Genomic DNA, 12,067 nt, shown 5'->3' on the forward strand with positions numbered 1-12,067 from the left:
GATGATGAGTGGGCTTTGGGTTGGTGGATGGGGGTGGGGCAGCAATTTCCTGAAACGATGAATCCCATTTATTCGCTGAAGACTGTCTCAATTGCCTCACCAGCGCACAAAGCTTTTTAATGCTTTAATTACGTCTCAAAGGAGCAGGGCAGAATCAAATTAGAGATTGTCCTACATTTAGGTGCTGTGTGTGTGTGTACGTGCGCGTGTGTGTGTGCGCACTATGCAAATTTTGCATTTGAGGGAGAATGTGTGTGTGTGTGTGTGTGTGTGTGTGTGGGCTGTTGTATCCTTGTGTATGATTCATGGCAGTGAATATTTGTTCCTCTGGCAGCCAAGAATCATACATAGAGGCTTATCACACCCCCCCCACACACTCACACACACACCTATTCAATGTTAAGGCTCTCTGTTTTGCTCTAACACACACATCTTTCTCTGTCACATTCACACTGTCTAGGCTATTCCTCTGTAACGCAAACAAAAGGCCGCGCACAAACACACACGATAGCCTCTCACTTGCAGAAACACATTTCCACGTACACAGCGTGTAGGCACCTTTTTTTTTTTTTTTTTTTTTTTTGTCTGAGCAGATGGCACGTGTCACAATATTACAGCAGTATTTCATTAACATTATGGGCATCCATCTGTTGTGCGCTCTCAGGCCCCCACAGAGCACCTTGTTTTGGTCCCTGACAGAGAGAGAGAGGGATAATACACATTGTTAGCAGTGTATATTGTGGAGCCAGGAGAGGCCTGCATGGTCTGGTTGTGTAGTGGCAGAAGTATCAGGGCAGGTCTGTGAGAACCGTCCATCAGACTCCTGCTCTTTACCGAGCATTTTATCCAGGATTAGGCAGCTCTGTGATGACCTTGATGAATAGTAAACTGTACTTGGTAACACAGTTTACATCGTAAGTAAAACAATACAATCTCATATGATAAGTAAAACAATACAATCTCATATGACTGTTCCGATACTTTTTATTAACAAAACGTCGTCTTAAATCATTGTGGTTCCCTCCCCGTCCTGTTAGCAGGGTTGTAAGCTACATCGCCTCCAGCTATGCTTTCAAATTCTGATCTGCTAAATATGGCCCCATTTGATCTGGGGTCAGAAAATACATCCCGTTCTGATCTATGTTATTCATCTTTGAAGTATTTCAAGTAGAAGGTGAAGTGTGACGGTTATCTTGTTGCCCCAAGCAATCAGATGCCGACTACTGTAAACTAATTTCTGTAGTCTGTTTGCAACCATTAAAAAATAAAAAAAGCCCTAAAACCATTTCATAAACAACATATGTTTGACTATATACACGTGTTTACGTCACTCCACTTGTACATGGCGTGTGTTAGTACTATGTGCACAGTTACAGGAACGTTGTGTTGATTTATTTTGGCTGGATGACGATGAAAAACTAGAGTTGTGCTTCAGAAAAGTTGTAGTTTAAGATCGGGCGGAGAAGTAACGTGTCAGTTTGTAATTGAATGAAACGTGTGTCCGCTGAAGCTGTATTTTGGGTGTGTTATAAACCCATGAGGGTCGGGCACGTTATGTGCATGACACAAGAATAAAGCTATCAATCAAAAAATATATAAAAACCAGATTAAAAATGTAGTAACCATTCTGTCACCTTATGCAATATAAAGGCCGGTTACCACATGCAATGATCCTGTAAAGTAGGGAAGAGAATTTATAGTCCTTTCAAGATTACTTGAGTACTTGCATTAAATTATTATAGATAATTATTATTATATTATTATTATATTCAACTCCTAGTTCTGAATGAAATGACGAGTGACGGTTACACACAGGTCTGTTCCAAATAGTTTCAAGCTTCATTCATAACGTTTACTTTCAAATTATTATTACTATAAATAACTTACAGAAACATTGTGTGCATCAGGCCAGTCCTTCAAAATGTTTTGAGCAATTCCCAACATGTTTTTATCTTAAGAAATATTCTGCTTTTTATCCATAATTCAAAAACAGCAGTTTGACTGTTCAAAAAACGCTTTGCTCTCCGCCGTACGGTACACAATGTGGTTCGTTCATTTAAAATTGAAAGTTCTTCCTTTTCTTGCCTTCCTTTCCCTTGTCGTTGTCTTCTTCTTCTGTCTCTTTTCTCCGTCTCCTCTGTATTCCCAGCGGAACAGGTTGCCAAACCCCGGGGCTGTTGACCGAGAGAGAAAGACTTTGGTATTTTAAACGTTTGCATACTGCGCTACACAGGAAGGAAATCGGATCTAGGGCAACAACTTTACCCCCCAGGCACAAGGAGGGGGGGTAACCTGTAGGAAGACACACAGGAAAACACACTCGGTGTGTTGAGAAACCATGCGAGCACAGGGAACAGTTACTGCGGTGAGAGTTACCCGGCTGCCTGGAGCTAAGTGCCTTGTGTTGACACAGGCTCTGTGTGGCACAGACCCGTAGATCCGAGCTGTTGTTTGCCGAGTTTGGTCCGCGCCACACCGGCCGGAGTGATAATGGAAAAAGGTTATTCTGCTTTACAGGCGGAGCCGGTGTCTCCGAGTAGCGGATTGGGGCTTCTGTGTGGCGGTAATGTCAGCGCTTCTCATGACATTTGGAAGTGTAACGGCCGAGGTCACTGGGCTTGTCACTGTTTAGCGGGAATGAATGTGTGTTTTTTTAGTTCTTTTTGAATGCCCTCCTAACTGTCTGTCTTTCTCTTCCAACCCTAATGCTTCTTGTAACATAATCTAAACTACTTAATTTGATGTCCAAACCAATATAATCCCAAGAGTGTATATATAGAAGTCTTCTCAAGGAATTCACCCCCAACCCTCAACCATGTTGGAGCCAAAGCACCGCCTACTGAGCCAGACAGCAAAAAAACGAATTCAGCCTTTTGAAGTGTGCAGGTTCATTCCTGCAACCTGAAGCAATCCTGTTGCTTAGCATATTCTCTGGCCATGGTTCTGTGAATGCGAAGCCGCCTATTTGTAGTTAAAAATGAATAATGGGTTGAGCGACACGCGATGGGGAGCAGGGTACAAAGCGACAGGTCATACCTAACAGCGGCAGGCTAGCTTCCTGTAAGTGCAGCAATCAGATTTCTGATGGTGTTGTATGCCTGCTTGATCGTAGTGGGAAAATGTCGATTTTTATTATTATTTTTTTCTTTCCCCACCTGACCCATTATGCAGCTTGCTGGGAAATAATGAGATTTTGTCCCTATTTGGGTTTGATGCTTGCTGTGCTCTAACACACAACCAGGCCATCCGCAGCTGCCTGGGGAATGTAGTGTGGACAGAATTACAATAAGGGCTAATAGCAGCATCCAGGCTAGGTGACAGAGCGACGGTGTAGCTCGCTGTGCGGCGCCCAAAACAAGTCTCTCTTTTGACATGAGTGTCATTTGATTTCAGTGAACACTCAAAGTTTGGCTTAATTATGAAGTGAAATCCTGACCCTCACTAGGCTAGTGCTGTGTTACACAGGACCACATTGGACGCCATGGTATCACTACCAAAATAAGTGCTAAGCATACCTTCCCAGAGAACGTCTTCAGATGTGTTGTTTTTAATACATTAATTGACTAATTATTTAATCTGTATATCAAACCAGTCTATATTTTTTTTCAGTTTGCTCCATTCAAGTCGTTTCATTTATTTTTCTGTAATCTTGTTCCAATTTAAAAACTTTTCCGTGCCCTGTTTGCCTTGGCTTTGTTGTTGTAGCCCCATTTCTCAGTTTGTACATCCTCGATTCCTCTCCTCGCCTCCTCTCACCTGAGATACGAGCGCAGAAGGCAAAGGAGAGAGACGAGGAGAGAGGAGTCGAGGCAGCAGGCGTGTAAAAAAAACGAGACATCCGTGCTTCGGACGTGACGTCAATTAAATCTGACGTGTGGCACAGCTGCACCACCTGTTTGTTGTTTTGTTGTATTTTATGACCTGTCAGATGAGCATAACAGTGTTCATGACAACTTAAATATTTCATTTTAATTCCATTCACAATTGTGTGCGTGTGTGTGTGTGTGTGTGTGTGTGTGTGTGTGTTCCGGCTGTGTGTCACGCCTCTTTCATACGTCATGGGTGCCGATAAAGTCCTCTGCAAAGGACACACCTGTGCTCCGCTCAGAGCTCCTCCGGCAAACCTCCTCTCTCCTCAAAATGCATTGTGGGACATGAGACTCTTAAGTAGAGGCAGGAGGAGAGAGGAGACGACGAGGCACAAAATACAGAAAAGATAAAAGTGGCAGCCATTGCATTTGTTGTAGTCGTAGAAGGAAAACTACAGTCTTTGGGTGCATTGTTTGTTTTGTTTAATGTGGAAAGGTACCGTAACATTTTAACGGTAAAATGTTTTAATTGACTTTCTAGATAATATACTTTATATCACTAACACAATTGAAGTTTATATGTATAGTGATATAAGATTTGAACCACATCACCGTCCCTTACTCCACTTATGCTTCACAACAAGCACATCTCTGAGTGAACAGCTGAGTGACGGCACGATGCAGGAATTTAAGAGACTTTTTATTTGGAGCTAAATCTTACAGCTAGTAAGACAGTCTTTTGAGCTAACACCTCAAAAGACTCAATGCGGTCTCAACCAAGTTCCCGACAATAAAACTTCCAAATGTGTGTTACCGTCATTATTTTTACCAGCAAGATGTACTCCAGCGCGTAGGCTTACGTAACCCTAATTGAACGTTGGAATAACAATAAGGAATGTCGGTATAATAACACACATTGGATTATAACTTCAGTCGGCTGTTACGGCTCGCAACATATATTAGTTTGTAATGGCGGTGTGGTAATAACTCTATGGTTGCTTCTTCTGCACTGTTGAAGGATCTGCCGTAGCCAGACCAAGGACAGAAAAAGTCTGGGTTACGTCTATAGAAGGTTAAATAGGGGTGTGTCGACATCCATTCATGGCTAATTGTGTCTGCGTGTGGGTTAGGCTTGTGTGATTGAGATCTATAACAGAGTAGAGCAAACGCAGAGGTTTCAAAATCAGGCTGAAACAATGGGTATGCATGCTTCTGCTTTGGTGCCTGCACAGTTTTAGTCTTGAATCAACATTTGGCCCCTCGTGTGTGGAAACATACTCGGCAACCGGTTTCCTAGTAATGTCGCACAACTGCTTGATTTCATGTTTTTAATCATTTCTCTCCCTCTCTGACTTTATTTTTGTCTCATCTGTTTTTCTCTTTCTCTTAGGCTTCATCGCAGCAGCTGAAATTCACAACCTCTGACTCCTGTGACAGGATCAAGGATGAGTTCCAGTTCCTCCAAGCACAATACCACAGGTGCACACACACACACAAAGGAGAAGCAGTTCTTTGAAATACGTAGCATATCTCTCAGTTATACACGTATCACTTAGGGGTTTCCTTTATTGCACACATTGTTGTAATGGTAGCTACGAAGCTAAACTGCAGATTTGAGCTGCAGTATTGCTGCCATATCTTGGCCACAAATAGGTCTTAATGTGAATGTATGGCCTTGTTCAACACTTCATTTCACATAATGTTGTCACATACACTTGGAAACTGTCTCGCGTTTTATATAACAGATCTTTCCTAATCAGTTCCCTGGAAAGAAATATAGAATTTGACCCAAACTATCGGTAAAATAGACCCAGTGTTCAGTTCGTACACTTCCAATTAATGCATTCCTATTAGATGCTAAGCCACTGTTACTTTTGGTCAGTGCACAGCAGATCAGATTAACATGCAAAACGGTGCATTTGTCTACAGGCAAGCCCAACACTCCACATGTATTAGGAATGAATAGATATTTACTTTGGTTTAAATGTAGCTGGTGTTTCAATAGTTGCTTTTTAACTCCACACCACTAAAAAAACTAAAATAACAGTCTGAGAACTCTCTCTTTCTCGAAGTCTCTATTTCCTCTATATTTCTTCCCAAAAAACCTAAAAGAAGTTATTTTGGAATGATAAAAACTCTGCTGAAGATTGAGAGACACGGCAGTGAACTGTGATGAAATGAAGACGTCTACCATTGTTTCACTGTTCCTCAACTGCACCACCGAGGCAACATCCTTTTATTGACTCCTACCTAAATCAATCTCGTTTACCCTCGCCCATTGATCTTGCTTTACCACTTAAATACAGCTACAGTGCCAGCAGTCTGAGGCGCTTCCAAAGTGCCTGGTTCGACCTCAACTGATCTGTTTGATAGCTGTTTTAAAGGAGGGGGGGGGCGCCACGGGGTCTGCATCTCTGCGAGAGATCCTCTCTTTGTGAGAGGGGAGTCTTTGAAGCCCGCCTTCCTTCCTGAGGAGGTTGTTTTGTTCCTCTGTACCCAGAGCCTCTGCCGGTTACAGAGACGGGCGAAGGCAGATGAAAGCCTGACAAATTGTGTGAGCGCAAAATTCCTGCTCTGGTCTGATCGCTCTTGTTTGCGGAGGATTCAGAAGCGGCAATAACACCGCGCGCTTTTTCTCTCTCGCCTTTTGGTTTTTTGTAATTCCCACAACGATGAGCAGCACCGTTTAACCCTCTTCAGAGAGCCAGGGCGCAGTTGAAAGAATACCTTTTTTGTCTGAGCGTACAGAACATGCATACAGTGCCTATTGACTCAGGAGGGGGGCTGTGGTGGGGGGGGGCTTGGGAGACACAGACGAGGCTTTGTAGCGCTTTGCTGCTGTGCCGTGCTTGTCTGTTGCTGAAGCCTTTAAAAGGCAAATGTACCGCAGGCGATCCCCCGGGTATAGTAGCAAGCATTGTAGCTGTCGCTGTCTTCCTCTCCTCACCCCCCCGCCCCACTCCCCTCGTTCACATGCATAAATAGATCAGGGAATACATAAATCAAAATAAAGATGACAGCAGGAGCGATTTAGAGACGGAAGAATCGGCAATAAAACTCCATCAAAGTGTCGTTTGAGAGCGGCGGTGCAGGCCCGGGGGGGGGGGGGGGCTGAGCACCAATCAGAGGCAGCACAAAGCCAATCCCAGGTAGGCCTGTCGTCATGACAACCCACCAAACCAGCCTACGCGGGGATAGCAGGCAGGGTTTCATGTAGGAGGGAAGGGGAGCGTTTTTGGGATAAGTGGAGTCTGCTTATCCACCGCACAAGAATAGGTGGCAGGAGATCGACCCCAGTGATCAAGTTCGGTGTCGGTTAGCTGCCTTAGCACAAGTAAACATAATCATCTCGTAAAGTGGACTTAATGTGTTCCCATCATAGACTGTATATAAAGATGGACAGCATGACCGCTCCCCAAATGTGAAGCCAAAACATCTTGATCGCCCCCAGGTAGTAAAAGAAAAAGAAGCATCTGGTGTAGTATGATTTGAGATTGTCCAAAACTTTTTTTAATGTTTAATGCATTTAAAGATGGTTTTAAATCAGGATGAGAGCCTATGAGGCCATAGCTTGACCTCATTCAGGTTTTTAGAATGAATAAAAACAACCTCTGAGACTTTAGTGAAGGTAATTCATCACAGAACACATCGGGATGCTGATTTTAACTTTTACATAAAACTGTGTATTGAGTGAACTGAATGAGGCGTGTTTTTGGGAGGACCACGAATACTCGGTCACATTCTGGGTCATTACAGGATTTCTGTGCTCTTTTTCCGAATAAATATTTCAAAAAGTAGAAGCAAAAGTTTCTAAACTGGGTGTCACGGTGGGAGTGTCAACACGCAGCGAGTATTCCCGACAGCCTCGTCTCTTCTGAATGCAGTTTGGACGGATTGTCCCGTGAACGTGTTGCGTTGACCCACAGCGTGTCTCCTATACATGCTGAATCGGCTCCAGTCCCTCTGTGGGGACAGAACATAGATGGATTCATTAGTTCAGTGTGCTGTGAAGAGCAAATTAGACTAAATAAATACTAGCGGATAGAGGTTGACCATTTTAAGAGGTTTGGCACTCGGTGTGCTTAAGCCGTGAATGTGTGATAGACTGTGAATACACGTCTTTCATTGTAGACTACAGCAGAGATGTTTTTCCAGAAAGCAGTTCTCCACTCCATTTAAAAACTCCAAAAACCTTCCACGCATTTTTCTTTCTGGCGCTCGGGTTAGAAGAAGCTGGCTAAACTGATGACCACTTAGAACAGCGCATCGGCAATTGTAAATAAATAAGAAATATTCCAACTAAGTACTATGTAGTACATAGTTACCGATGATTACATTCTGAGGGACAAAAAACTTTACTAAAAACGGCGTATGCAAAAGTAGCCGACGTAAGTAAAGCACATCATAAAAACCTTCACTTTCATTTCTCTCTTTAAAAAAGAAGAAATACTCTCGTCTGGATCTTTTATGGTTAGTTTAATGTTCAGTTCCAGATTTATTTGTTTATTACTTTGAGCTTCAGGTTCAGTTTGAGATTCATATCGGCTATTTATTTCGGTACGCCTACATTTTAAGTTTGAATTTAATCTTTAGTGATCCAGATTTATTTATTCAGGTGTTATTACATTGACTTATATGTTCAGTTATCCAGTTTGTAGTCTTTAATGGAGTTATTCAGATTGATTATTGCTCTTTTAAATCTCAAATAAGATACTTAATTGTCATCATGTCCAATAAACAAGGATGGACGCTCAACCAAAAGCTGAAGTTAACCACAGCCAACACTGCAGCTGCTGCGATAATTACAGGAGAAGCACAATACTGTGTGTATGCGTGAGCTCACATTATTGGCCCCGTGTAACACCGTGTTCAGTCTGCCAGTTAAGACTAACAGCGACGAAGACTCAGGCGGCGCTCGCTGTAATCGAGCTGTCATTCCCGCAGACAGCTGAGAAGAACATCCCGGCATAAATATACACACACACCATCAAACAGGTTTCAGACTTATCCCCAAATCTGAAACTATCCACCGTGTGCCTTCGCATATCTTTATTTGATCTGAGTCTTATCCTGTCCTCACATCGGATGATGCCTTCTGAGACTGGCACGTCGTAACTGGCTGCTTCAGTCAAAAGGCATCGAGGGGGGATTTTTTTTCTTCTTCTTCCCCTCCTCTGTCTCTTCCATTTGACGATCTGGGTGACTTGTTGACGCGTCCTCCTTTGTCCTGTCGCCTCGCGTGACATCAGCGCTGACATGATTACAGCTAATGGCTGTCACAGGGACCGGGTCGCAAGGAAGAGCTCCCAACGCTATATTTAGACTTTTTTTTTTTTTTACTTCACTGCCTCTTCTCTGATTTAGAAAGCAGACATTTTGGCTCGAGCTCGGTTTGACCTCCTCCTGTCACGTGACACCTTGTCGAGGTCGGTGGAACCGCTGCCGCTCTGACTAGTAAAGGTGCGCATGATGACGCCACTAATGATGATGATGATGATGGGGGCGGTGATGGCGATAAAGACAATAATGGTAGCCGAGAGGATGACAATGGAGGTGGTGCTGATGATGATGATGATGAAGGTGGGAGGCAGTGATGATGAAAGTGATGACAGGGCCGTTGGTGGTGAGGATGATGAAGGGGGTGGAAGTCACCTGGTGTCAGCACTTTTGAGAGAACACTGTCGAGCTCACTAACACAGGCTGACTCTCCTCTCTCCCCAGTTTGAAGCTCGAGTGTGACAAGTTGGCCAGTGAGAAGTCAGAGATGCAGCGCCATTATATCATGGTGAGTGAAGCTGTGTGTGTGTGTGTGTGTGTGTGTTTAGCACCAGAGGTGATGGTTTGTCATATTTGATTCTGACATAAAGATGTTGATTTTTACATGCAAAGAAATGATTTACTGTTCTTGTGTTCTCACTCTGTTAATTAATACTCTTTCAAGTGAAATTGTTCTCTTATGTCTCTTTTCTTGCTGTTCATTTTTATAGCTTTGGCCATCTGTTCTTTGTACAGTACTCACTAAAATTGCATACACAAAGAAAATTGCTTCGCTCTTGGAAGGCGAAGACGCTGCTAAACACAGGAAACACGACAATCTGATATGTTTAAAGTAATGAAAGCTGTTTTTCTGCTTAAAGCTAACCCTTAACTAGTGTTGTCTCATAAAACTGAATAGTGACGTATTTTGTCATTCGATTGAGGCTTGTTGGTTAAACCTTTTTCTGTGCCATCAACATAGCAAGGAGAAACTATAAAATCGTTTATAATAACGTGAATAGATTCAGACATTCACAATGTGAATCCTGTGTGTTGCCTCGTTTAGTCCAGTGAAGTTGGTCTCAACAGTTAACTCGGCTAGGACAATTTGTTCCTTCAGTTTTCAATACTTGCTTTTATTTTTAATTCAATTAAATTCTACTGTGTTAATGTTATACACCAGAGAAGATCCCTTGCATGTGGAAACCTACTTGATAAAACTGATTGTGACAATGATAACATAACCAATGTTAGCCAGAGATACGGCCATAGTTGCAATAAATTGCAATCGTCCTTGTTTATTCTCTCCCTTTGTGTTTCTGGAGGGATGTATGTGTGCAATATCTCTCCCCAACCCCCTCCATTTCCCCTCTCTCTCCATACAACACACCGTCACACACAAGCATGCGCACATACAAACACACACACGTGTCCCCGCCTGCTCTCTGCTCCACCTCAGGGCTAATCTCATTGTTGCTGGCCGTGGCTGTGTTGCCGTCTGATGTTTTGCCTCTAATTGATCCTCTGACTGGCTTTAATCTCATCTAATCTGTGCCGCCGCACTGCTCTCTCCACCATCAGCCAGCCAGCAGGCACACACACGCACTTCCTCTCTGTGTGTTTCACGCAAGTGCGAGTGCATACGATCTCACACACACACACACAACCACAGTCATTGTCAGCCTGATAGCATCCTCACACACAGATAAATATCCACATTTGGACAGGAAAGCACAATCGCGCAGAAAGATCTGATGACACAAAATGTTCCGTTTCTGTATTTAAACTGACGTTCACAACCGAACGTATGTTATTTTGGTATGTTTAATTACTGATACAGATTAAGGTAAAAGTTCAATTTAGATTCATGAGGTATGCAGAAACACATTTCCCCCAAAATTTTACATGATTTCATTGGATGATCTGGTCCGGCAGGATGTGTGCTCGCCTAAAGGCTGGCTTTATCAGTCAGGAAAGAAAAATGAAGGTTGTCATCATGGTTTGAAGTGCAATGCTGCTTGCAGCGGTCTCGTTTTTTTTGCCCCAAAAAAGCAGTATTTTCTTTGACTGCTGTCCACAGTACTGTATATATATTTTTTTATCTGTTTTCAAGAACAGTGCTTTGCTTCCAGTTCACTCTGAGACCTAACGGATGCATGTGCCAAATCCAGACAAAGTCCTATACATGCAAAGAGTAACTAAAAGGTTGATGATCGTTCCTGTTCTGTGTACTGTTTTGCTCCTTAAATTCAGCAAAATCCAGTATTCATAATCTATTGCGGTCTGAAAAATTCAAAACTCACTGTGTATAAGTACACGTGTCTTTGTAAACCTCACTGTCTGGCTTTTGGCCTTATCAGTAAACATGCCAGTTATCCTCTTCATTAACTTTAAAGTGGAGGAAACAAGTAATCAACAAATAATCATGGAACCAAACCATCTGAGAACTATTGTGTGGAAGCATTTTGGATTTAAAACCACGGATGTCAAAAAAACCTCAATAGAAGCGTGAGTGTAAAAACAGACATTCGGTACAGCCCTACTGTTTGCTGCCTGCTGGTTAACACGACAAAAAATCTGAAGTCACCTGTGGAGTTGTCACTCAGTGAGACAGCGGAGGCAACACGAACAAACTAAACAATCCTGCAATGTATTTTACCATCGGGCCATATGCGCCTTGTTTTTTCATACATGAAATATCCTCCTCTGAAGCACAAAGGGCTCTTCCTCCAGTCCGAACCGTCTTCAGATTCAGCTCAAAATGTTGCCATAAAATTGAACTATGAATGCAATATAGCTTTTTCCCTCCTCGCTCCCTCCCTCACACGCTCGTAATGCACACACTTACACAAACAAAGACACACCATGCACACACACACACACACTTTCAATCGCACTTCCACTCCATCAGGGGCAGGCCCGGCATTGTATCTCAACAACAACCAACCCCCTCCCCCCACTCCTTCTCTAATAGCGTATCAGGTTGCCCCACTCCCCCGGCC

The 12,067-nt window shown here is 43.1% G+C and overlaps 1 protein-coding gene across 4 annotated transcripts in view; it reads left to right on the top strand.

The window, feature by feature from the left end:
* tle5 (TLE family member 5, transcriptional modulator) overlaps positions 1-12,067 on the top strand; it is a 35,402-nt gene that overhangs the window by 10,192 nt on the left and 13,143 nt on the right. For all 4 annotated transcript variants that reach the window (XM_031864359.1, XM_031864360.1, XM_031864361.1 and 1 more), the window contains exons 2-3: positions 5,200-5,288; positions 9,531-9,594. In XM_031864359.1, the coding sequence (XP_031720219.1) occupies positions 5,200-5,288; positions 9,531-9,594 (153 nt within the window). The remainder of the gene's footprint in view (positions 1-5,199; positions 5,289-9,530; positions 9,595-12,067) is intronic.

Source organism: Anarrhichthys ocellatus, unplaced genomic scaffold (genome assembly GCF_004355925.1).
Source record: "Anarrhichthys ocellatus isolate YVR2014 unplaced genomic scaffold, GSC_Weel_1.0 scaffold30, whole genome shotgun sequence".
Taxonomy (NCBI): domain Eukaryota; kingdom Metazoa; phylum Chordata; class Actinopteri; order Perciformes; family Anarhichadidae; genus Anarrhichthys; species Anarrhichthys ocellatus.